Source organism: Saccopteryx bilineata, chromosome 6 (assembly GCF_036850765.1).
Source record: "Saccopteryx bilineata isolate mSacBil1 chromosome 6, mSacBil1_pri_phased_curated, whole genome shotgun sequence".
Lineage (NCBI taxonomy): Eukaryota > Metazoa > Chordata > Mammalia > Chiroptera > Emballonuridae > Saccopteryx > Saccopteryx bilineata.
Genome location: NC_089495.1, coordinates 109,440,863 through 109,467,655, shown reverse-complemented (window position 1 = coordinate 109,467,655; position 26,793 = coordinate 109,440,863). Strand labels below are relative to the sequence as shown.

Sequence of the window (26,793 nt, the reverse complement as noted above, 5' to 3'; positions counted from 1 at the left end):
AATGAACTGTACACCTCCTTGGATAGATATTTTATTTATTTATTTTTAATTTTTTTCATTTTTAAAAGATTTTATTTATTGAATTTTTGAGTGAGGAGAAAGGAGGGGGAGGGAGTGGGAAGCATCAACTCATAGTAGTTGCTTCTCTCTTTTTTTTTAATTTAATTTTTTAGTAGTAGTTGCTTCTCTTATGTGCCTTGACCAAGTAAGTGGTTTCAAACCAGTGACCTCAGCATATTAGGTCAAGGTTGTATACACTGCACTACCACAGGTCAGGTGACACCTTCCTGTATTTAAGTCGTTTTGTAATTCCCTCCCATATTGAATGAACTTGGCCATGTGACTGGCTTTGACCAGTGGTGAACTATAGTGTGAGGCTAAGTGCTGTTTTCTGGGAATGGTCACTATTGTGACACACCCTCTCAGAACCCACAAACCACCAGTTGTGAGGTACCCAGCCTAGCCAGTGGAGAGGTTCCATGGAAGGGAACTGAGGTTCCTGCTAACAGCTTCTGGGTAGCAGCTGGCATCAACTTGCCATGTGATGAATGAACCATCTTGGAAATAAAACCTACAGCTCCCTGCAGTCTGCTCCAGAAGATACAGTGTGGCACAGACACTGAGCTTTCTTTACCAAGTGCTGTCCAGATTGGAAACCTGTGAACATTTGCTGCGGACCAGCGCAGCTCCAAATAACGGTGCGGAATAAGGAAACACACTTTGTCAAAACAAAACCGATGGGACTGAGAGGACTCTTCAAACTGCCTGGCAGTATCTGAGTGCCTCACAGCCCCAGTTCGCTTTATTATATGGACCTATGCAAATCAAGGACCCTGATACAAAGTTGCACATCAAAGGCTAAGACAGGAACTCTCCCAAGGCAAAAACAGGATAATTAGTGAAATTTACAAACATCTGAAACAAACAGAGTCAGAGGAAGGGCATGTATATTGCTTCCTGCAACCCAAGGAAGAAAGTGGAGTGGGTGCAAACACTTAGCATCAAAGCCAAATATGGAGATGGAGGGGGGAGAACTTAGCCTTTTGCTAAGCCTTGAATCTATAATGGCTTCCTGCCATTAACGGTCCACAACAAACATTCATTATAAATCACTAAATTTTGTTTGTTATGCAACAACAGATAACTGGGCTAGTATATATTCTGTGACTTGATTTTTCCACCGAATTATATATTAGGTATCAGTTTATTTCAGTATTTACAGAGTTGCCTTATTCTTTTTAAGAGTTGAATAATATTCCTTTGTATGACTGTGCAATAATTTAATTGCTGATCCTCTTACTTATGGACATTTATATTGCTTCCAGTCCTTTGTTGCATGTTTCCTTTTGCATATAAACATACATGTTTATTGACCAAATTTTTCAATATAGAATAGCTGGGTCAAAGACAATATGAACTTATAATTTTTTATTTTTATTTTTATTTTTATTTTATTTTTCTTTTCATTTTTCTGAAGCTGGAAACAGGGAGATACAGTCAGACAGACTCCCGCATGCGCCCAACCGGGATCCACCCGGCACGCCCACCAGGGGCGACGCTCTGCCCACCAGGGGGCGATGCTCTGCCCATCCTGGGTGTCGCCATGTTGCGACCAGAGCCACTCTAGCGCCTGGGGCAGAGGCCACAGAGCCATTCCCAGCGCCCGGGCCATCTTTGCTCCAATGGAGCCTTGGCTGCGGGAGGGGAAGAGAGAGACAGAGAGGGAAAGCACGGTGGAGGGGTGGAGAAGCAAATGGGCACTTCTCCTGTGTGCCCTGGCCGGGAATCGAACCCGGGTCCTCCACACGCTAGGCCGACGCTCTACCGCTGAGCCAACCGGCCAGGGCCTAATTTTTTTTTTATAAATAAATTTTTATTTTAATGGGGTGACATCAATAAATCAGGGCACATATATTCAAAGACAACATATCCGGGTTATCTTGTCATTCAATTCTGTTGCATACCCATCACCCAAAGAGAGATTGTCCTCCGTCACCTTCTATCTAGTTTTCTTTGTGCCCCTCCCCCTCCTCTCCCTCCTTCCCTCCCCCTGCCCCCCATAACCACCACACTCTTGTCCATGTCTCTTAGTCTCGTTTTTATGACGCACCAATGTATGGAATCCTGTAGTTCTTGTTTTTTTTCTGATTTACTTATTTCACTCCGTATAATGTTATCAAGATCCTACCATTTTGTTGTAAGTGATCCGATGTCATCATTTCTTATGGCTGAGTAGTATTCCCTAGTGTATATGTGCCACATCTTCTTTATCTAGTCTTCTATTTTTTTTTACAGTGATTAAAGCCTTTAAGCAAACTCTTGGCCAATACAGCAAGAATCTATAAAAGAGTAGTATCCTTAACATGTTCACCAAGTCCAAGTTGGCCCCAACACCATGCCAAACCCCTGAAAAATGCAACCCAACCCCAGTTCAGTCTGTTAGGAGCTGTCACAAGGAGCAGGAGTCCAGGAAAAGTCCACATCCAGGAAAAGTCCGCATGGCACTGGAATTGTTGTCACAATTCTATACTTTGCAGCTCACGTCCAAGTCCCAATGACCGCTGCTTCTAGCTGGTAATGATTCAGGTAGACTGGAAAAGCCATCTGCAGCATGTGTGGAGATGGAGCCTCTGTTCTCCTCTGCCTGGAGAGATGAGACCAGGTTGCCTTTCCCTGGAGCTCTGCGACTGTGGTGTGGTAAAGAGAACCTTGAGATACACTAAGCTGGGTGGCAAAGGTACATTCATAATACAAGTTGGCAAAAGGGGGAAAGAGAGCTCTAAATTAGGAGTAGGTCTCAGCCTGAAATATGATGGGACATTGAGGTAGGAGGAATAAAGGAAACACTATATATTAAACAAAGCAGCAGAAAATAGGACTATCAACACCCACAACAGAGATCTTCGAGGGAAGAATAAAAAACCTGACTATTCAGGCAAGACAAATTAAGTGGCCCTTGTGCAAATGAGATCAGTTTACCTGCTTCTTGGAAGAAATACCCTAGGCTTGTCCACAGTGTCATAGATGGGGCTGATGGCCCTGGGCACCTTCAGCCTTCAGTGGCAAACCCCAGCTTTCTGGGCAAGGTTAGGTCATAGTTGGCTGGAGCAGGGCTGGAAGAGACTGAACCCTCCCTTAGAGGAGCGAGGGGGAAGCCTACTTTCCAGTGTCCCTGTTTCCTCACAGCAGAGGCATGTAAGTCTGGGAGGCTTTAGCTCAATGACCTTCCTTTCTACTATTGAAGCAGGACCCAGATGGCATCCTATGAGACCCCTTTGGGGCGTTGGAGCCTGTAAGGGTGTATCCTAAAAGCTGGTAGTTCCCCTGATCTCTATTGGCTTTTTCTGCCTCTTGGTATCTTAAAAGCCATGCTCAGAAGATCTCGCTGAGGGGTTTGAGGATCCCCATCCGCCTATATAAATCTTTCCCATATATCTGGAGCTATTTGGAAAAAGACAAAACAGTGTTATTAGCTGGATCAAATAAAGAAGGTAGTAGTTTGCAGGTGAAAAAGATTTGGCGTCTCCTGTTCATCAGCATTCAAAAGAAATTTAAATTCTTTTTTTTAAGTAAAAAGCATGATATGGTAGACCCATAGGAGTTCCAGGATATGACTATCCCCTTTTAAAATTTTTTTTAATTGACCTTAAAATATTTGCTGGGTACACTTTAATAAGCCCTTAACTTTAAAGATTGTAAGAATGACAAAATACAGTAAATGCTTTTGCTCCATATGCAGGAGTATTTTCAGTTTAACCAGTTTAGGAAATCCAATAATAGACCAATGCATACAGACAATGAGCTATAACATGCTTAGCAGCCTCTTCTGTTCTGACAGAAGTTACTATAAATCCAGAATATGTATCCAGTGTAACGTGGACATAGGACTGTTTGCCAAATATTGTGCTGGTAGGGGTCCTTGAGGGTTAACTCCAAATGAAGGGGCAGACCCCTTGGACAGGATTTCCCAATCTGCCATGCTGCTTCCCGAGAAAGTTGAAACTGTTTACACAGGGCTGCAGTGTTCTGGTGATGAATAGTATGAGACTGAATTGCTCAATCTGTCATCGTTGCTCCAAATAATTTTCTTTTGGGTAGCTTGATCAACAAGGGCATTCCTAGGCCCTGGCCGGTTGGCTCAGTGGTAGAGCATCGGCCTGGTGTGCAGAATTCCCAGGTTCAATTCCCGGCCAGGGCACACAGAAGAAGCGCCCATCTGCCTCTCCACCCCTCCCCCTCTCCTTCCTCTCTGTCTCTCTCTTCCCCTCCCTCAGCCAAGGCTCCACTGGAGCAAAGCCACCCCAGGCGGCACTAAGGATGGCCCCGTGGCCTCTGCCTCAGGTGCTAGAATGGCTCTGGTTGCAACAGAGCTACACCCCAGATGGGCAGAGCATTCCGCCCTGGTAGGCGTGCCGGGTGGATCCCAGTCGGGCGCATGCGGGAGTCTGTCTGACTGCCTCCCCATTTTCAACTTCAGAAAAATACAAAAAAAAAAAAAAAAGAAGAAGAAGAAAAGAAAAAAAGGGGGCATTTCCTTGTGCTAAAGCTCCAGGAAGCATGGAGTGAGCTCGAGTATGTCCTATGAAACATGGAGCTCTATGTTGACATACAAGCCTTTGAAGAAGGAGGAACTGCTGAAATAGTTCATCAGCAGTTGTCCCTAAGACAGCAGTCTTTATAGTGGAAACACCATAAGTAAATATTTGCTGTCTGTAAGTAGATTAAAGGGGGAATATGGCAAATGCTGAAAAGCCATGATAATGGCATATATTTTAAGCTGATTTTTTTTTTTTTTTTTTTTACAAACCCTTGTGTCGTGGGCTGACTTTCAATAGATCGCAGCGAAGGAGCTGCTCTGCTATGTACGGAAACCCCGACCCAGAAGCAGGTCATCTATGAATGGTTTAGCACAGGGGTCTCAAACTCGCGGCCCGCGGGCCGCATGCGGCCCGCTGAACAATTCTGTACTGATTTTTTTTTTTGTTTTCAACTGCAGTGAGAAAAGTGTTGCGTAACAGTTGCCTTTTGTAGACCTAGTGCGGCCCGCCTAACGGCTGTGATCTTGCTCTGCGGCCTACATGCTGAGTTGAGTTTGAGACCCCTGGTTTAGCACCAGGTTCCCCACAAACGTGCGTTGCGTGACGGGCGAGGGGGCGGCCCCCTTTCCGGCCGCGCCCCATTTCCCAGGACGAGGGGCTCTCCGCACCGGATCCTGGTCCCGACGCGCGGCGGCCCGCCGGCGGGGACGGCGGGGGACCGGCTATCCGAGGCCAACCGAGGCTCCGCGGCGCTGCCGTATCATTCCAAGCTGATTTTAAATGGACAGTTTCAGTATAAAGTTGTCCATTGATTTGCAAGAGCGATTTGCCATTTAGTGGAAGTTTCCCAGAGCCATTGTTGTTGATCCTTTGAAAAAAGGAACAACAATAATTTTGAGGCTCAAAACCTATAAGCTGTAAGGGTCGCCTATGCACCTTGATAATCCAGGAGGCCACAAGATCAAAAATATGGAAGTGTATTCCATGGGCTATTAGATGGTTCAGTGTGCCCAAGCTGTAGCTGCTCTTGTACCAATTGAGCAGCTGCCCAAATTTCTCCTGAGAAAGGGGCCATTGGTCTACCCATACAGGATTATCTGATTTCCAAGTAATTGGGTCTGCACAATGCATTTTTGGGGTAGCAGGAGCTACCAAGGCCCCTATGCTAAATTTTGATATCCTAATCCACACCTTCTGGTATTGGGTGCCTCTTCTATGGGGGTGAGAATTCCTTGCTGTTCTTTCCCTAGTCCCTTGGTGGGCAAAAATCCCTGATCAGGCATCTGAGTACTGACTAAACCATTAGGACTGACAAGCAACACTCCCATATTTTTCAAAACATCTCTACCTCACAAATTAATTGGCCATCCAGGGAGCACATAAGGCTTAAAGAATCCAGAATGACCTTCTTAATCTTCCCAATGTAGAAAACTAGAACTCTGTTGAGGGGATTTACTCTGCCCTATACCTTGTAATTCTGTGGCTGCTGCATGAGTGGGCCAGGAAGGAGGCCAATGTAGCTTAGCAATAACAGATACATCAGCTCCAGTATCTAAAAGTCCTTTAAATTTATGCTCATGTATTGTTAGTTCCATTTCAGGGCGTTCCTGACCTATTTTTTTTTTTTAATCCAATTGACAAAATCAGAGGAGCCAAATCACCAATTTGCTTGGGGCCCCTTTTGCAGGATGTGGCCTGAGAAGCAGAATTAGCATCCTTATACTATTCTTCCAACTGTCTGAATTAGCCATGAGACACATTCTTTTGAACTTGTAATGTTAGTAGGTGTTGCCAAGCTGCATTTCAGAGAAGTGACACTGCCACTCGCTCTGAGGAGTGTGTCACGGGTGCCAATGTGAACGGTGGAAACTGTGCCACAGGGAGGTCGGAATGTTACATTTCTCCTCTCAAGTTCTCTATTTATTAAAAATTTATTTGCATTTCCTTTTTGATGAGCTGCCTTGTTTTTTTCTATTGGATTGTTGGCCTTTTTCTTCCTTGAAGGAGCTCTTTCTGTATTAAAGAAATTAGTTCATCGTTTGCTTAATGTGAAGCAAAGCTTTTTTTCTGTTTTTCATTTATCATTTTTCGCCTTTGTTTGAACAGTTTTTCCCTTATTATAGTAGATTGATCAGTGTTTTCTTTCCTAGCGCCTGGGTTTTCCGGGTTGTTGTTGTTGTCATGCTCGGGCTCTCCTAACTCTTGATTGTAATGGGTATTCCCCTATATTTTCTTCTAGTATTTTATTATTTGTTTTTTATATCTTCTTTTTTAATCTACCTGAAATACCTTTTGACAGAGGTTCCAAATTTATGTTTTCCACTTAGTTTTCTGAGTGGTTATCCGGTTGTCAATACTGTATGGCATGTCACCCTTATGTACTGCGTTTTCATACGCCAGGTGTACTTGCAGCAGATTCAATTTATTTATTGAATCTCTTTTGAGTTGCTGTCCCTTGCATTACTTAATTATTCTTCTTTTTTCTATATTATTTTAGGGAATGCTATAGTGAATATTTTTAAAAACGATTCTTTATCATTATCAATCTCAAACTAGCTTACGATGCCCTCTGAATATTCAAATGAAAACGTAGTCCGTTTTTTTTGTTTTGTTTTGTTTTGTTTTTTTTTGTATTTTTCTGAAGCTGGAAACGGGGAGAGATAGTCAGACAGACTCCCGCATGCGCCCGACCAGGATCCACCCGGCACGCCCACCAGGGAGCGATGCTCTGCCCCTCCGGGGTGTTGCTCTGCTGCAACCAGAGCCATTCTAGCACCTGGGGCAGAGGCCAAGGAGCCATCCCCAGCGCCCGGGCCATCTTTGCTCCAATGGAGCCTGGGCTGCGGGAGGGGAAGAGAGAGATAGAGAGGAAGGAGAGGGGGAGGGCAGATGGCGCTTCTCCTGTGTGCCCTGGCCGGGAATCGAACCCGGGACCTCTGCACGCCAGGCCGACGCTCTACCGCTGAGCCAACCAGCCAGGGCCGAAACGTAGTCCGTTTTAAAAGTTATTTAAACTTTCATCTTGTTAAGCTGCTCAAAAGCTGAAGTTGGAAAAATCAGGCGTTTTATGCATGCGGATGTGGAGATCCATCCATGTAATTGAGATTCATTTGAAGATAAGTAGGATTATGAAGTAGAAGTGACATGCCTTTTTTATTTTAATCATGTACTGTATATAAAAGCCTGTTACCAAATTTCTACAATATGTAATAGAACTGGTATAAAAATATATCTAATAAGAGAGTGCTGAGGCAGGATCCCTGTGAAAGAAAATTGTCAGGTTAATAGAATGGCCGAGGGCACATTTTTATAAGAAACTGAGAAATTACACCTGACTATGTATGACACATTAAGAAAATGGGTCCATTTAATTTGGCGACACACTTGTAATTTTATTATCGCTGTCCTGAATGCCCAGGAGGGCAGTGACACTCAGCGAAGGCAGAGCTGAGAAGTTCTGTTAAACTCAACTTCCTGCTTCTCCAGGTTTTTCCCTTGCTGCCCCAGTTGGCCAGTCTCAGGTGCCCTGACCCAGGGCTCATACTTCCAGACCTTTTTTCACTGGCATAAGGTCTGACCATGTGGGACCTGGAAGGTCAGCGTATGGGACATGTGCCTGGTGGTTGTTAAGGATAGTTAAGTCCTGGTAAGAGATTGAGGAGACACTTCTAGAAGAAGATGCTGAATTAAGGTGTTACCAAAGTTTTGTGTTTGCATTGCAGCAGGACCCCTAAACTTTGAGTTGAAAGGACCGAGTTCTTTGTGGGGAGAGGGGGCCCAGGTATCAGCCAGTGCTGGGGGATGCTCTTTGGGGACAACTGTGGGCTGCTGTGCTTGCTGCCTCTGCCACGGGCTTGCATGCTTGTTCTGTTCTTGTAAACTGCGCCACGCTCCCCTCCTTTCCTGCACGTTGTCTAGATAAGGAAAACATCTCACTAAGGTGGGCAAGTGGACTTCTAGGTTTGGATCACAGAAGGTCAGAGCTGAAAGGAACCCATCTGTGAACCTTCATTTGATCACAGCTGTTGACCCTGGAACAACACAGATAAATGAACCTGTGCAGTTCAAACCTGTGTTGTTCAAGGGTCAGCGTTTTAGATCTGGAGTTGGGAACCCGAGGGTGTAGAGCACCAGGTGTTCTGTTATTGTGAAGTCAAAGTCACATGCAGATTTGGACTGTGCAGGAGTTGGCGCCCCTCACCCTGCGTTGCTCAAGGTCACCTGTAGTGTCTAGAGCTTTCTTTCCCTGTATTTTATGTGCTTGTACTCTTGGGATGTTTTGACACCAGTGGCATTATTTTCCATTTTCTCAGTGTCAGACAAGCTGGGATATTTCAGAAAAAAATTCATTTTAAGGATAAAAAATGTTATTTCTTTCTCTTTTAGATTCTGTCTAAGCTTTCTTTGCCTGCTCGTGGCCGGGAAGCAGCAATGAAGCAGAGCTTCGCTTTTGACAATGTTGGCTATGAAGGTAGTCTGGATGGTGAGTGCCCTTCGCAGACGACCACCAGCACCCTCAGCATCCGGGGCATGACGTGCCAGTCGTGTGTCAAGTCTATTGAGGACAGGATCTCCACTTTGAAAGGCGTCGTGAGCATCAGGGTTTCCCTGGAGCATGGCAGCGCAGCTGTGAAGTACGTGCCGGCAGCTGTGAGCCTGCCACAGGTGTGCTGGCACCTTGAGGACATGGGCTTTGAGGCCAGTGTCGCAGAAGGAAAGGCTGGCTCCTGGCCCTCAGGGTCGTCGCCACAGCTGGAGGCCGTGGTCAGGCTTCGGGTGGAGGGCATGACCTGCCAGTCCTGTGTCAGCTCCATAGAATGCAAGATTGGGAAGCTGCAGGGAGTGGTGAGAGTCAGGGTCTCACTCAGCAACCAAGAGGCGGTCATCACATATCAGCCTTCCCTCATTCAACCCCAGGATCTCAGGGACCACGTAAACAACATGGGGTTCGAAGCTGTCATCAAGAACAAAGTGGCTCCCGTAAGCCTGGGCCGCATTGATATTGGGCGGTTACAGAGCACCAGCTCAAAGACACCTTCAGCACCTAACCAGAAGGTCTGTAACGCTCAGACCTTGGGGCACCAAGGGAGCCAGGTGGTCACCCTGCAACTGAGAGTAGATGGAATGCGCTGTCAGTCTTGTGTTCGGAATATTGAAGGAAATATAAGCCAGCTCCCAGGGGTTCAAAATATCCAAGTGTCCTTAGAGAACAGAACTGCCAGAGTACAGTACCGCCCTTCTTGTGTCTCCCTGGGGGCCCTGCAGAAGGCCATCGAGGCTCTGCCACCAGGGCACTTCAAAGTTTCTCTTCCTGATGGAGCAGAAGGAAGTGTGACAGATGACGGGTCTTCCGCACATCACTCCTCAGCTCCTGCCCAGAGAACCCAGGGGCAGGGCACGGGCAACACCGTGGTGCTTGCTATTGCTGGCATGACCTGTGCGTCCTGCGTCCAGTCCATCGAGGGCGTGATCTCCCAGAGGGAAGGGGTGCAGCAAGTGTCCGTCTCTCTGGCTGAAGGCACTGGAACGATTCTCTGTGACCCCGCTGTTGTTAACCCAGAAGAACTCCGAGCTGCTGTAGAGGACATGGGATTTGAGGCTTCGGTCATCTCTGGTACGTAGTCCCTACGGTTGATGTGCACCCGGGATTGTCTCCTTTATCTTTTTGCCGTCCGGCATCCTACCTGCCCGGTTGGACAGGTGAGCCACACTCATGCCTCACCTGAGCACTGTGCAACTCTCCCTATGTGTTAAGTTTCTCAGGTAGAGGAAACAATTTCCAAGTGTTCAGATTTTGCCTCTCCTGTAGCTGGGACTAAGATGCTGAGGTCCTTGGATTCTGGGCTTCTTTTCTGAGCAGAACTCTGATTCTGTGTTTGTTTGTTTTTAAGAAGATGGATGTGAGGGCGATTTGGCTGCAACACCTGTCACCCCATTGATCGCCAGGGTTGATTCGGCTGATCTGGCTGGCTAGGCGAGTGTCCCCTTCCTCCCTCACCGCTCCATGTGTGTCTCTCCCGAAGCTGCACACTGGGTCGAAGAGGACGACCTTCCCCACTAGAGGAGAGGACCGTTCTTCAGTCAAGGGTATACGAGTAGCTGCGCTCCCCTGCTAGAACCTCCAGACAAGTCTTAAGAAGAGTCCAGTAGGAACTTCAGGCCCTTTTCTGACCAAAGGGATCAGCCTTACTTCTTCTGTAGATTTCTCTGCCAAACAAAATAAAATCATAAAAATAATGTAACATTAGTCTCACCACCCAGAACCTGTTCTCTTGTAAGTAGGAATTAAGGGAAAGATTTAATGGTGTATTCCTTTGCCCCCCATGATGGCTGTGAGAAGATGGGTGTGGTGACAGTCTCCACAAAGCAAGATGTCCACATACCTTATTGCCACCTCATTAGACAGAGTCTCCAGGGTAGTGGCCATCCCTGTTCCCCCTTCTGTTTACTGACTGTTTACATGCCGATTTCCTCACTTTCTGTGCACGGGAGCCCAGTAAACACAGCCTCCTTTCTGCCACACGGCAGACCTCTGTGAGCCATGGGCTCCTGAGTGATTGCCGCCCTGTTCCCCCTGGCAACTTCCGTGTCGTGAGGGGCTCTGAGAGGTGGAGACCGCTGAGGGTAGCAGGACCCGTCCTGCGCATCCTGGGCGAGGGCACCTGAGCCAGGCTCCTCTGAGGGTGAGCGGGCATGAGCCAGTGAGGGGCTGGGGGCCGGGTGCGGCCGGCTATGCTGGTGATGGGAACAGAGCAGCCTGGGCAGTGACCTGGAGGCCTGAGCTGCAGCGCAGTGTGCTAGGGAAGCTCCAGAGCCGAGGACGGTGCCCTGCGTGTGAGCACCGGGAGGTAGACTGTGGTTGGGCACCTCAGGTGGGGCCCTGGAAATAAAAAAGGAGGGTCCAGAGAGGCTAAGGCTTAACTTGGAGGAGGCCATTGGCAGGAGTCGCTCACTGCCTGCACACTGGTGAGGAGGGGCAGACCTCGGTGGCTCAGACCCGGCAGGGACGGAGGTGGGTAGAAGATAGGGACGGGGGTTGAGGGAGAGGCTGAGGGAAGGAAGAAGTGTGGGACATTTAGTGAGGGACAGCTGTGTGGGCGGTAATGCTGTTACTGTTTAGATCCCAAGATAAAGGCCCTGGGTGTCATTGCAAATAAAGGATGGACTAGGACGTAGGCAGTTTCTTCGGTCTCTGGCTGGGGCTTCATCAGGGACAGGAGAGGCTGGCTCGTCACCAGAAAGAGCTTATGGGCAAAGCGCATTGGCCGCACTCAGGGCCATGGGACCTGAGTCTTCCGCTTCCGTTTTCCAGCTGCCATGATGTAAAGTGTTTCTCCTTGGGAAGCTTTCTCTGTTGTGATCCTTGACTGCTCACACACACCCTTAAAGGGAGAGGCTAAGTCAGGCAGAGTGACTTGGCCCCATCTGTACTTCGTCTTTGTACCAAGTTTCAGGAAGTAAGTAGGGCTTATTTTATTTGTGTGTGTGTTTTAAAATAAAAATCAATAAGGAAAACCAATAGAACAGTAAATCCTGTACTCAGAAATTGAGAAATGTAGTGTGGAGTCCTCATTAAAGTCGTTCAGCAGTGGAATCAGGTTGCTGGCAGTCAGAGGAAATTTGCATTGAACTACATAATCCAGAATAATTGGATTTGATTAAACCTAAAAGAAAAAAAAAGAACAGCGATTTGTCTTGGCCAGAGTTTGTGAGAGTTATTTTTATACCAAGAGGTGTTTAAGGTATTGGATTTACCAAGTAAAAATATAGGATACCTAGTTAAATTTGAATTTTGGATAAATAACAATAATTTTTTAGTATAAGTATATCCCAAATACTGTGTGGGACATACTTATACTAGAACATTATTCATTGTTTATCTGAAATTCAAATTTAGCTGGGCATTCTGTATTTTATCTGTCAATCTTAGTTTAGGTTAATCTCTAAGTGTGCTGGTGACAACGTAGCCACTTATGCTAAAAGGGCATCATTTGTATTTGATTATTCGTTCTGGGTTGAATAGGAACTCCTTGAGGACCATCTTCACTCATGTGATTTGTTTCTTTGACTCAGTAGCACCCAGCACAGTAGGTATTTGTGAAGAAAATCAAAGCGAGGAAAGAATGGGCCACGCGCAGTAGGGTCACAAGGTAGCTCAGTGGAGGGCTTTAATCCAGGAACTATTTATGGGGGTTTTAGGGAGCTGAATAGGAGGAAACCCAAGCACCCTCAGGCAGGTGGGTCTGAGGGAAGAGGGTGTTACAAAAGCCGGAGCCAAAGTCACCTGGTGGCAACTTGTGCCTCTGGGACTAGGACAGGAGAGGCGTTGGCCGTGAGCGGGGGTCACAGGAGGCAGATGGGAGACACTTTCATTCTTCCCCTTTGTGTACTATCGTCTCCCACCTTTTATCTCCTGTGTGCCACGTTTAATCAGAAACCGGTTGACAAGGGAGCCTGAGAAAAGTGGTTTTGCAGGAGTCAGACCCCTTGATAATGAAGCAGAGGAAGGAAAGGGAAGCTTCTGGGAGCACACAGGAGGTGACAGGCTTTGAATTTCACTCTTATTTTGCTACTGGACTGATGCTTGCACACATCAAAGGCCAGAAAGACGTGCCCAGGAGTTTTCAGCCCAGAAGTAAGGATTTATTAAGGATTTATTAACTCGTTGGGTAGTACGAACGTTCGTGTACATCCTCACTCAAAGGGTTAACAAAAAACTCACTACTCAGAGGGTTAAGGATGTGGTACCATGCCCGGAGTCACAGATAGCACATGCTCATGGCTGCCAGGGGATGGAGTATGTAGGGAAATCAGTAATCATAGTGACTGAGGGAGTCGGGGTCATGGTCTCTGGTTGGTGCTAGGGTAGGGATGATTGGTCATCCCATCTGATTATGATGTCAGCCCTGGAGTTGCTCCATCCAATTTTGCAAGGATTGGTTCTGTGGGATTGTTCCACCTTCTTACGTCAAGAGCTAACACACAACTGAGGCCAAGCTATCTGTAGTTGGACTGAAAACTGTCGCTATAGTCAGTAGACCCAGGACCTTGTTCCTAAGACTACTGGTTGCTGACCAGACCACTTTGGCCTGAGGGCTTAATGAATAAGTGAGGAAGAGAAAAGCTAGTGAGTCAGGGCACTGGGTGAGGCCAGTTTGGGTCAAAGGAAAAAGAAGTAAAAATAAATGTCCAGACAAAAGAAAATATGGTCTCTATGCAATTACAATTTGACAGCTCAAAGTACCTGTCCTGGTTTTTATCTAGAAGGCAGCCCAGCATCTGTTCACTGATTTGCATGGTGACTGTTTTTTAATGAATTAATTAATGGGTGGACAGGTGGATGAAGAGTCATCTGTTATGTATAATGTGTTCCTCTCACTGCTGTAAATGGGTAATGCCACTTTAAGGGCACAGCTGTCTCATACCACATGTGTTGAGGCTCTTCTGGGTCCAGGCACTGTGCTGGCTGCCCTGAAGTGCTCAGAGGCAGTCTAGCACCTACCTGCCTGTGCATGGTTCATACAGGGTCACAGATCACAGACACCCATCATCTGAGGCCACGTGAGAATAATTGCAACAAGTAAGGTATAGGTGAAGTCTCTTGGGTTTAAAATATAAGGAGAAATGCCAGCATTTGGTTGTGGGGCTCCCAAAGTCTTGATGGAAGAGGTAGTGTTGGAACAGGGCTTGGATAGGATTTCATCAAGCACTGTGGGCGGAGGAGACACGAGCACAGGCTTGCAGGCAGGAGGCCTCCAGTTATATCTTGAGAGCAGTCTGGCTTGATGGGGCATGGGTATAGGTGATGAGAGATAAGGTTGGACAGGTCAGCACACTGGTCATCTGTCTCCTGGACCCTGGAAGAGGCTCAGAACTGGTGCCTCTGCTTCCTGGCTCTCAACCTTGCAGTGTGTTCCCTGCCCGGCATCACAGAGAGCCTGTTATTTTGCCAGTGCTCCAAAACCCTCCTGTCTCATGTTAGAGGAAGGATCCTTATGGTGGCCTGACAGCCCCCTCCTTTATCACTGCCTTTCTCACCCCTTGTATTCCTCATATCAGGCTCGTTCTCACTTCAGTCAGTGTCTTGTGCTTGCTTGTCCTCTTTGTCTGGAATTCCCTTCCCTCACAGTCCACAGTCTATGGTCTTGTAGACTTTTCCCAAAGCACGTATAATTTATACTCAAAATATGTAGGTTTGTATTATACATAGTTTTGTAATCATTTCCGTCCCTGCAGTTTATCGTAGTCATTCTTACAAGTTCTAGCACATGTCTGCAACACCACACGTTCATTGGTTGCATAGCTTTCCCTCATATGGATACACTGTAACTTAGTCAATCAGTTTTCTCCTAGACTGTTCTGATCTATTGTCTTTGTAGGTGATTACAAATAATTCTGATGGACATCTTTGAGGCTAAATCTTTGTACACATACTTAGTTTTAAATATCTGAAAGTGTAAATGCTGGGTCACAGAATATAAACATTATTTAATTTCATCACAAATATTTATTTTGCCTCTAGTAAGTACAAAGCAGTTAGAGGTACTGTTTTTTTCTTTTTTTAGTGAGAGAGATAGAGATGGATAGAGAGACAGAGATAGGGATAGACAGACTGGAAGGGAGATAGATAAGAAGTATCAATTCTTCCTTGTGGAACCTTAGTTGTTCATTGATTGCTTTCTCCTATGTGCCTTGACCTGGGGGCTACAGCAGAGTGAGTGACCCCTTGCTCAAGCCAGTGACCTTGGGCTCAAGCCAGTGACTTTTGGGCTCAAGTCAGCGACCATAGCATGTCTATGATCCCATGCTCAAGCCAGTGAGCCCGCGCTTAAGCTGACAGCCCCGGAGTTTCAAACCTGGGTCCTCTGCCTCCCAGGCAGACGCTCTATCCACTGTGCCACTGCCTGGTCAGGCTAGAGGTACTGTTTTTAATAATGCATATCGCCAAGTAGACTTCCAGAAAGCCTTATTAATTTATATGTACACTTGTAGTATTAGCATAGATGAATAAAAGTCCCAGTAGCATTAGCTTGTTTGAGTTTTTGTAAATTTATTTTAACTTTCTTTAGCAATCTCCAGAAATCCAGAATTTAGTTGAATCACACCTCAGTGTTAAAGAATAGCAATGTGTAAATTGCAGGTTGCTCAGGGTATGAAATTCTCTGTAATAGCACAAATATTATTGAAATCATTGACCACAATGTTCGGATAGAAAGGCAGGTGAATCTAGGAAACAGGTGATGGAGTGGGAGATGGGGAGGGTTGATGAGTACATAAGGCAAAGTGTTAAGAGGTGGCCGTAGAATAGACTTTGTGAGCTTGAGATTCCAGAGATGGAGTCATTCTGCACAGTAATGAAGTCCGGGATGTAAACCAGTGCTGTTGGGTAAAGTGATAGTCTGTGTGTTAGCACAGTGGGGATCCCAGAAGGCCGGTGTGGGAGGGAACGGAGGGGCCGACCATGTAGATCAACTGTACTCAAAGGAATCTTGGTGGCATTTACCACATAGCTATTTTAAGGTTAGAGGAGGTCACGCATGTGCTCAGCAGAGTGCCTGAAGAATTCTTATTTGTTGTTATCCTCATCTAATTAGAGCATTCATCTAGCCAGACGTTCCATTTTCGAAGTATTGGCATATTTTCATGTGTCCGCAACTGTGTGACTCGTTCGCTGATTGTGGGGAGAGACAGGCAGTGATGGAAACACCAACCCTTGTGGCCTTTCCAGACTTTCCTCTGAATGTTGTCAGGCTTACACACCCCCTGCTGGGAAGAGAACCTCAGCAATTTCTTGTAATTTGAAAGGTTTCTGACATTTTATTCCAGCAAACTGTTCTGGCAACCACGTTGGAGAGCACAGTGCGGCGAATTTCACAACGCAAACCACAGCTGGCCCGCCTGTGTCTGCAGAGGAAGTGGCTCTCCACACCGAGGGTCCCCCTGAAATCCACAGCCCTGGCTGCTCAGCGAAGTCCCCACAAGCTTCCACAACTGCAGCACCACAGAAGTGCTTCGTACAGATCGCAGGCATGACCTGTGCATCCTGCGTGTCTAACATAGAGAGAACTCTGCAGAAAGAAGCTGGTAAGAGACCTGCCCCTGTGTCACACTGGGAGGGCCGCTTCCGGACTGTCCAGCATGGCAGTCAGCCGACGGGGGCACCGTGCTCTCCCCTCACAGCCCCACGCACTGCGTTTATCAGGAGCCCCGTTGTCTGGTCGCAAGCCACTGTATGATAGTACAGGTGTCTGCCTGCTGCTTGTGGGCAGCTAGCGTCTCTTTTTCAAGAAGGATTTAGTGTGAGATAAAATGTGTCTCTGAGTAAGGTAGCCATGGGAAAGCCAGTTTACAAGTCATGGCACATTCCATAGGCAGCCAGCCTCTCAGTCAACTTGTCCCAGTCGGACCTTTATCTTTCCCAGATTCCATCAACCTCTCACTATCAAGTGAACAAATAGCCTGCATCTTGTGAAGTTCCAATTTCAATATTTCGTCCTGTTATCCTTGTAGAGTGCCAAAATCTTGTCCTCTAAACTACATTTTCAGTATTCTTTTAAATCGGAAAGTGCAACAGAAATCCTGTCCTGATTTTTTGTTGGGAAAATGGTTTAACCATGACCTTCCCTTGGCATGAGAGTTAGAAACCTTTTCTCTGTTCTCCAGTGGCTTCATACGTCTTTCTAATCTGTCTCCCTGGCCCGTAGAATCAACCCTAAATTAGGGTGATACTTTTCCTAACCTCTTTTTAGCTTCTGGGAGCTTAGAATGGCCATCCTTAAATTGAGGTGTTGCAGAACTTCCTTTGTCACCCGTGGACTGGCTGCCCATACAGTTAACTGTGTCTCACAGCACCTGTGTTCCTGCTCCTGACTGCAGTCTCTTGTTTTTATCCCTGATGGCATTTTTTTATAAAGCACATCATTGCTTTCATCTGTTTGAATGAACTTTTTTCACCCTTAAACTAACACAATCATGTTAGCAAGATAGTCTGTGGGATTGCTTTTTCACCTCTGAAAGTGATCAGAAACTGAAAAAGAGGATGGAAAACCACTTTTGAATATTATTTTTCTTTCTGTGAAAGTGACGGAAGAAGAAAGTACATCTTGTAAGGAACAGTAGTTGCTAGCTGCAGACGAGAGCCCTTGTTTTGAGGTGCATGCACCCACCAGTGTCTTTACAGAGCCTGACTCTGAATGCCCCCCCCCCCCAGGCTGGCAACACAGGCAGAACCTCGGACGCCACCCTTGACAGACTGACCGGAATCTGTTGTTTAGTAAGGGCCTCATTAAACACACCTGTGCCCACTAGCGTATGAGAAACAGTGTCCTAGAACAGCACTTCTCACACTGGGCTGTGCACTAGAATTTACCTGAGGAGCTTAAAATAAATGCCTGGCACTTACCTGAAGACTCCGACTTAGCTGGCCTGGGTTAAGGACCAGGCACGGTGGGGACTGAAAGCTCCCCACGAGGTCCTAATGTGCAGCCAAGTGTGAGAACCACTGCTATAGATACTCCGGACGCAGACAGGTTTTTTTGTTTGTTTTGTGTGTGTGTTTGTTTGTTTTTGCCGATTCTGTTGAGCTCCCAGAGACCCTGCCTAGAATGTTACAGCTGTAGCTTGATGTTTCAGGTGTGCTCTCCGTGCTGGTGGCCCTGATGGCCGGGAAGGCAGAGGTTAGGTACAGTCCGGCAGTCATCCAGCCACTCGAGATAGCTCAGCTCATCCAGGACTTGGGCTTTGAAGCAACGGTAATGGAAGACTGCGCGGGCTCAGATGGTGACATTGAGCTGGTCGTAAGTACAGTGACTGGGCTAGAGCTGGGGCTAGAGGGCTGCAGGCCTCTGACCACCTGCAGATGTGTTCTGACAGGAGCCACGGCTGTGGCCACCCGGCTTTCCCATTTGCATCTATCCTGTTTCTGTTGCTGGCTGTTTTGTTGTTGTTTTGCATTGAAGCCAAACAGGGGTGTTCAGTTTGTGAAGGAATGTCCCATTGTGTCAGAAAGTCAACAGGAGTGACTCTCACTGGGCACATTCAGGGTGCTAGGAGGAGGAGGTGGAGAGAGAACTGGAGGAAGGTGAATTTAATTAAAATGGCGACGGTCCTGAGTGGGTGGTGTGAGGGAGCGGAATATGAACATACTCCATAAAAGCCTGCCCAGAGGGGAGCTAGTAGTCAGCGGTGTCTGCGGCCAGAGGAGGCAAGTCAGCGTGCTGCCACGCCATCGCAGGTGGGGAGGGCGCACGAAGGCGCAGGGGCAAGTCAGCGTGCTGCCACGCCATCGCAGATGGGGAGGGCGCACGAAGGCGCAGGGGCAAGTCAGCGTGCTGCCACGCCATCGCAGATGGGGAGGGCGCACGAAGGCGCAGGGGCAAGTCAGCGTGCTGCCACGCCATCGCAGGTGGGGAGGGCGCACGAAGGCACAGGGGCATCTGCAAGGTAGCTGCAGATTGACAAGACTGTTCTGAACTGCTGTCTGAGGTGAACACTGAAGGTAGTTGCTGTTCACAGGGTGGTTGGGACAGGGTGGGATGGTGGTGCTTCCTCTCAGTCCATTTTATCAGCTGCATGTGTCAACCAGTCATTGAAAACAACAACAACATTTTGAATATGCTGTTTTTACAAGCACTTATGTACAAAGCTTGTTTTGCGTAAGAAAGCAGATGTAAAAGAAACACATGAGGAATGACTAAGGCTGTCTTAGGTGAAAGGGTCTTTTCTTCCTTATGGTGCTTAGTACCTGCCATTGATGGTAAGTAAATGTGGGTTTTTTTGTTTTTTGTTTGTTTGTTTGTTTGTTTTTCTGAAGTTGGAAACAGGGAGGCAGTCGGACAAACTCCCGCATGCGCCCGACCAGGATCCACTCGGCACGCCCACCAGGGGGTGATGCTCTGCCCATCTGGGGCGTTGCTCTGTCGCAACCAGAGCCACTCTAGCGCCTGAGGCAGAGGCCACAGAGCCATCCTCAGCGCCCAGGCCAACCCTGCTCCAATGGAGCCTTGGCTGCGGGAGGGGAAGAGAGAGACAGAGAGGAAGGAGAGGGGCAGGGGTGGAGAAGCAGATGGGCGCTTCTCCTGTGTGCCCTGGCCGGGAATCGAACCCGGGACTCCTGCACACCAGGCCAACGCTCTACCACTGAGCCAACCGGCCAGGGCCAAGTAAGTAAATGTTTGAAGAGAGAATACTAAGGACATGAACGGCACTGGGCTGCTGGTCAGTGGAGTTCTTTGTGGAGCGAAGTGTTTGCTGTGGCTGGGCCACAGGTGGTGCTCACTGGGGTACAGCCCACGTCGGCCCCCATGCTCAGGGCAGGGCCCCTGCTGCCCACTCAAACCACCGCTGTGGGAGAAGTTGAGTCAAAGATACTGTTGGGAAAGGTGAATCTTCTTTTTGAGCCATGCGTTCTATTATAGTATTTTTTGTTTGTTTGTTTTTAACTAAGCCGTATCATTAGTTCTATCATCACATGTTTAGACATTGCATGTCTGGATGTAACGGGATTATGAGAAGTGCTGACCACTGGTACTTAGAAGAGTGAATTGTCCAGTTTGCCTACTCCGTATGACAGGGATGGAATGCCCCATTCCTGTTTCTCAAGTCAAGGCACAGGGCATGGTGTGGTCGAGGGCACGCTTTCCCTGGGTTTGAATTCAAGCTCTGCGCTGCAGGGCTGTGTCAGCCTGGTCTGTGACGATCGCCTCATGCTGTGCACAGACTCGGCCAGGCTCCGGTGCCACCACTCACTGCTGTGGACTCTGGACACGTTTCTACCCTCTCGCTGCTGGGGGACTGAGACCTGCCTTGCAGGACTGGCGTGAGCAGGATAGTGTCTAGGGCAGTGCCTGGGAAGTTGCAAGTAATAAGTGTTACCTATTATTAATTACTACTCGAAAGTAAAACGGGAGCTTAGAAGCACCAATGAAATATTTGTAGACTCGATAAAATTCTATTTGCACAGCTGCCCATGAGCCAGAAGCTCCTTGTCTTTGTGACGGGCCTCTCCTTCCCATCTTTCCCTTGGGTCCCATGCCAATGTCACTGTGTTCTGATTACAGATGAGTTTGCCTTTTCCCCCTCATTCCATGTGGCTCTCTCCCATCTCTTCTAATACTTGATTCTGGGATTACTGACACAGATTGCAAAGTGCGGCTCTAGTCCATTCTGGTGCTCATTACCCCTCCGTGACTTGCCATCAAGTGCTGGCTTAGAGGCTGTTTCTAGTTGGGTGCTCAGGGGTCTTTCTGTGGACCAGCATGGCCGGCTTCCTGCTCTTCCTCCCTTGCTCGTCCTGTGCCCGGCCATGGGGCCGCCTCACATCCCATAGCCTTGATCACTCACTTTAGAAAATCCCTTTTTCCCGTCAGTAATGAGCGATTGGCATTCTTACCTGCAGCTACAGACCAGATGCCAGCAACACTCAGGATCATGGAGAATTTCAGGAGCGCAGAGGGTTTGTGGGGCTGCACCTCTGTACCCTTTTCAGGCAGAGCAGGTGCCTGTGTTATTATTCTGGTGTTGCTGGTGAGATCACTGAGACAGTGTAGGTGGCTTACAAAAGCCCATCATTAGCAGAGCTGGAAATAAGGCCTCCGTCGTTTGCCATCTGCTTAGCAGATTGGTTGCATCTCCTGTACTAGAGTTGGGGAAGAGCCACTGTTTATACCCTTGAAGCCAGGGCGAAGATGCCGCCCACGGGGCTTGGAAGGGCGGTGTGCAGAGTCTTAGGGAGGGTGCTGTGGGAGGAGCGGCTGCAGGCTGGGCTGCCCACGGGGCTTGGAAGGGCGGTGTGCAGAGTCTTAGGGAGGGTGCTGTGGGAGGAGCGGCTGCAGGCTGGGCTGCCCACGTGCCTCCGGACCCTGGGTCAGCAGGACTTCTGTCATCTGTGCTGCAGATCACTGGGATGACCTGTGCTTCCTGTGTTAACAACATAGAGTCCAAGCTCATGAGGACAAATGGCATCATCCACGCCTCCGTGGCCCTTGCAACAAGCAAAGCCCATGTGAAGTTTGATCCTGAAATTATTGGTCCACGGGATATTGTCAAAATTATTGAGGTAAGTCAGTCATTTAAAAGAATTATAACCACCTTTTTTTTAGTTATTTTTATTTATTTATTCATTTTAGAGGAGAGAGAGAGAGAAGGGGGGGGGAACAGGAAGCTTCAACTCCCATATATATGTGCCTTGACCAGGCAAGCCCAGGGTTTTGAACCGGCAACCTCAGCATTCCAGGTCAAGGCTTTATCCACGGTGCCACCACAGGTCAGGCTATAACCACCTTTTAAAAAACTAATAATCATTGTAAAAAAAAAAAAGAGAAATACAGCTAAGTAAAAAAAAAGAAAGTCACTTAAAATCCTTCAACTTTTTCAATGGAAATAAAGTGAAGTTAAGTGAATATCAGCTATAAGGGGAAAAATCCATGAATTGGTAAGAAAATGTTGGGGGAAAAAGACATTATTATTATTATTTTTTTTTTTTGTATTTTTCTGAAGTTGGAAACTGGGAGGCAGTCAGACAGACTCCCTCATGCGCCCAACCGGGATCCAAGAGAGGGTAGGTTAAGTACTTTGCTCACTAATACCCAGCTAAAGGTTTCTACCGCACTAACAGTCTGTAACATGGCCTCAACGAGGCTAAGAAGTCAGGCTGATGCTGAGTAGTAGGAGAGTCAACGTGGCACTCTGCACATGGCTCAGGCCCTTCTCGTGTACAATGTTCCTGCTGGCCTCCACCCGGCTCGCTGAGCGTGGCATGGCCCCTTCTCTGTCTTCCCTTGAAGAATTCTGCCAGCATTTGTCCTCCATTCTTGTTATCCTGGACCATCTTTTCCTAGTGTGATTAGGCCAGTGTTAGTTGCCACAGAATTTTTCTTTAGTCAGTCTTGGGTGCTCTTTCTCCCACCATAACTAACTTTTGCATAAAACCCCAACACCAGAGTTCTGGGTCCCCTCTTTATATTGTGCTGTCTCACAGCCTTTTCTGTGTATATTCATAAAGGATATCAGAGACTTTATGATCAGGTCAAATAAGTCAGAGAGAACGAAGGAGAGGCAGTGAAGGAAATGCTTGAGTTAACCCCTGAAAACAAGACGAGCCTGAGGCGCGGTCGCCGTCTGCTCTCAGTGGGAGCTGCAGCCTGCAGGTACGGGAGTTGCTGTGGTCCGCCTGGTGTGAGGGGCAGGCTGGGAGCCCGGCCAGGGCTCTTATGTACCTGATGTACCTAGGTCCTCTGATAATGCTGTGCCTGCCGCCCCTCCTGCAGAGCATGGCAGCTGCCGACCACTCTGGATTTGGGATTCCTTAACTCAAACACCCTGAGTTTATATCTCAACACTAGTCAGCTTTGGGGCACCCTGATGTTGTCTCCCAGAACCTGCTGCCTGCCAACAGGGGGGACAGGAATTGCGATGGAGGCACCTCCTTGGGGATGACTCAGCCTTAAGCACAGACGCTGCTGATCCTCTGACAGGATTGGTGGAGCGATTTGAATGAAGAAGTTGTGGGAGGAAAAACTGGTACCTTCCTCTGACGCAGTCTTAGCTTAGCTTTCAGATTTCAAAAGATGTAAAATGCTGTCTACCACTGCGGGTTTTAACCGAGGGCCTCCCTCCTTGCCTCCTACCCTCTCTGTTTAATAACAAGGAAGTCGGCTTTCACGTGTCCCTGGCCCAGAGGAGTCCCAGCGCTCACCACTTGGACCACAGGGTGGAAATAAAGCAGTAAGTAAAACAGAAAAGAGAAACAGGCTCTGGCTCCATCTCCCCAGGCCCTACCCTGCCTTGTTCTGTGCTTCTCCAGTCCCTGCTGCCCTGGCTTCCCCGGGGCCGTCTGCTCGGATTGGTGTCTTCACCCTTGTAATGTCAACCCCCAGTGCTGTCCACTGGAGCTTTGACTGTGGCAGGAGTGTTCTGTGTCTGCACTGCCCAGGATGGTACCCTTGTGATGTCAGCCCCCCAGTGTTGTCTACTGGAGCTTTGCCCTGTGGCAGGAGTGTTCTGTGTCTGCACTGCCCAGGACGGTAGCCACTAGCTACTGAGGACTTGAAGTGCAGCTAATGTGACTGAGGAACCAAATTTTTAATTTCCTTTCATTTTAACTAATTTTAATTTAAATATTCACCCGTGGCTGGCTAACAGATGGAACAACAGCACTTGAGTTGGAAGAAAGGAAGCGTGGATTCTTTTTTCTTTTCTTTTTTTTTTTTCTTTTTCTGAAGCTGGAAACAGGGAGAGACAGTCAGACAGACTCCCACATGCGCCCGACCGGGATCCACCCGGCACGCCCACCAGGGGGCAACACTCTGCCCACCAGGGGGCGTCGCTCTGCCACGACCAGAGCCACTCTAGCGCCTGGGGCAGAGGCCAAGGAGCCATCCCCAGCGCCCGGGCCATCTTTGCTCCAATGGAGCCCTGGCTGCAGGAGGGGAAGAGAGAGACAGAGAGGAAGGGGGGGGGGTGGTGGAGAAGCAAATGGGCGCTTCTCCTATGTGCCCTGGCTGGGAATCGAACCCGGGTCCCCCACACGCCAGGCTGACGCTCTACCGCTGAGCCAACCGGCCAGGGTGATTCTTTTTTCTTTTACAATATTTTAAGACTTTACTTGAATGGGTTTTAGAACTAGGATCCAAGGACAAGAATCATGGAAAGAATGGCCTGGGAAGCCGGAGGCCTGAGTGCATTTATTGTTTCAGATGTTCACGTTTGTTCAGTGAGCATAAGACCACTGCTGTGTGTGGTGCTGTGCCAGGTGTAGGGGACAGATAGGACGGCCCTACCTTTGCGGGGCCCGTGCTCTGGCTGGGGAAGGGTGGGTGGTTCAGGTGAGTAGCTCTGGCCTCCAAGGATAAGTGGAAGTTTCCTGGCCTCGGTTGCCTCAGCTGTAGGCTGGAGGTAACAGGTCAGCCATGGGCAGGCGTGAGCTGGTTCAGAACATCTTCAGAATGTCCTCGCAGCACAGTTTAGACTCTCAGCTGCTCCATCAGATGACCTATGTCAGGGAGAGAGCCTTTCTCTTCATTTTAGCCCTTGGCGGTCTGTCCCACACATGTGACAAAGGCAAGTCTTAAGCTGAAACCTCAGGGGGGTGCTCAGCCATAATCCAAGTGGCAGGCGGTACCTAAGCTGTTGGTGTTGCTTGTTGCTTCCCAGGTGGAAGAAGTCCTTCCTGTGCAGCCTGGTGTTCGGCATCCCTGCTATGGGCTTAATGATCTACATGTTGATACCCAGCAGTGAACCCCACGAGTCTATGGTCCTGGACCACAACATCATTCCAGGGTTGTCTGTTCTAAATCTCATCTTCCTTATCCTGTGTACCTTTGTCCAGGTGCGTATGAGAAGGAGGGTCCAGCCTCTGTCCTTCATGCCTGTGAGTGACCAGCGCTTTGTTGCAGCTTTCCTGACCCACCCAGCCAGTTGCTGCGTTTTTCGTGTTGTGACCAGCAGTGGGGTGTCCTCTAACACAGAGGACTTCCGAGGACCTGGTTTCACTGTCAGTTTCACTGTTGATTGCAGGTGACTGACATCTCCTTGGCATAGCAGCCACCTTGCTATAAGAATCAGTGAGCCAGTTGGCTTCTGTTTGCTTCCTGTGTGGCTTCATTGATCTTCGTTGTGAGAGAGCAGTGGTCGGATCACCAGGGAGCTCATGCTTCTCTTTAATGTTTTATCCTGAGTGGCCAAAATGTGGTCCTGAAGAAATAATAATTTAAAAGAGACAGGCTGCCCTGGCCGATTGGCTCAGTGGTAGAGTGTCACCTGGGCATGTGGATGTCCTGGGTTTGATACCCGGTCAAGGCACACAGAAGAAGTGCCCATCTGTGTCTCCACCCCTAGCCCCCTCGCTTCTCTCTCTTTTTCCCTCTCTCTCTCTCTTTCCTCTCCTCCTGCAGCCATGGCTCAATTAGAGCAAGTTGGCCTTGGGCGCTGAGGATAGCTCAATGGCCTCCACCTTAGATGCTAAAAAATGGCTCCTGTTGCAACGGAGCAAGAGCCCAGGATGGGCAGAGCATCGCCCCCTAGTAGGCTTGCTTGGTGGACCCTGGTTGCGGTGCATGTGGGAATCTGCTCCTGCCTTCTCTCCTCTCACTAAAAAAAAAAAAAGAGAGAGAGAGAGAGAGAGAGAGACAGGCCTCACAGAACTTGTAGTCTGGGCCAGTATGAAGGAACTAGCTGTGTTTCTATTGGGAAGTGTGGCCTCCATACATTGTAGAATATAAAATAAAACTCCTGACTTAATACTAAAATGTTTAGAACTTTCCAGGGACAAGTAAGTCTTTGCTGGCTGAATCATTTTTTTCTGTATTTTCTTTTTCATTCCAACTGTAATATACATTTATTGTAAGCAATTCAAGCCATCCTGAAATATAAAAAGAAAAGAGGAAGATAATCTTTCATTGCTCATACCCAGTGCCTTCCCCAGGGTCACCTGACTTTTATTGCTGGTTGGGTATGTATCTTCTATGTACATAGACAATATTTATGTGTCTGTATATGTGTATGTACATGATCACATGAGGCAGGCAACACATCAGACATACTCGTTTATAGCTGTCTTCTCCACTTAATCATAAATATGGATGGACATCTTTCACTCCACTGGTTTGTACATCTGGCATTCTCCTCAGAGACCGCATACATAGCGTTGGCCACAGTGTGAACAGAGTGTGATTTATTTCATCATTGTCACTGTTTTCCTATCTATGGACATTTAGGTTGTGTGCTCTGAGTTTTAAAGGCTTCAATGCCCTTGGTTATCTGTTTCTGTGGCCATTAGCCCTCCGAGTTGGGAAGTATTTTTCAGAAACATTAATTACAGAGGGAAAAATGTCAAAATTGTGGATGAGCCTAGAGTACTTGGCAGCCCAGCGGGCCTCCGGGCCTTTGTTTGCTCCTTGAACACTACGTCCTGCTCATCCCAGCTACCACTGTGCTTTGTCTGTCTTCCAGTTTCTCGGGGGATGGTACTTCTACGTTCAGGCCTACAAATCTCTGAGACACAGGGCTGCCAACATGGACGTGCTCATTGTGCTGGCCACCAGCATCGCCTATGCCTACTCTCTGGTCATCCTGGTGGTGGCCATTGCCGAGAAGGCCGAGAGGAGCCCTGTGACATTCTTCGACACGCCTCCCATGCTCTTCGTGTTCATTGCCCTGGGGCGGTGGCTGGAACACGTGGCAAAGGTGACTGCAGCCTCAGATTAAAAGATTTGTTCCTTTAGTAATACAAACCTTAACTCATCTGAGCACCATGTTT

At 47.9% G+C, this 26,793-nt stretch overlaps 1 protein-coding gene across 10 annotated transcripts in view; it reads left to right on the top strand.

Moving 5' to 3' along the window:
• ATP7B (ATPase copper transporting beta) overlaps positions 1 to 26,793 on the top strand; it is an 87,057-nt gene that overhangs the window by 36,145 nt on the left and 24,119 nt on the right. For all 10 annotated transcript variants that reach the window (XM_066234584.1, XM_066234583.1, XM_066234585.1 and 7 more), the window contains 7 exons: positions 8,925 to 10,152; positions 16,365 to 16,622; positions 18,171 to 18,334; positions 21,433 to 21,594; positions 23,185 to 23,261; positions 24,690 to 24,864; positions 26,487 to 26,720. In XM_066234584.1, coding sequence (XP_066090681.1) covers positions 8,925 to 10,152; positions 16,365 to 16,622; positions 18,171 to 18,334; positions 21,433 to 21,594; positions 23,185 to 23,261; positions 24,690 to 24,864; positions 26,487 to 26,720 — 2,298 coding nt within the window. The remainder of the gene's footprint in view (positions 1 to 8,924; positions 10,153 to 16,364; positions 16,623 to 18,170; positions 18,335 to 21,432; positions 21,595 to 23,184; positions 23,262 to 24,689; positions 24,865 to 26,486; positions 26,721 to 26,793) is intronic.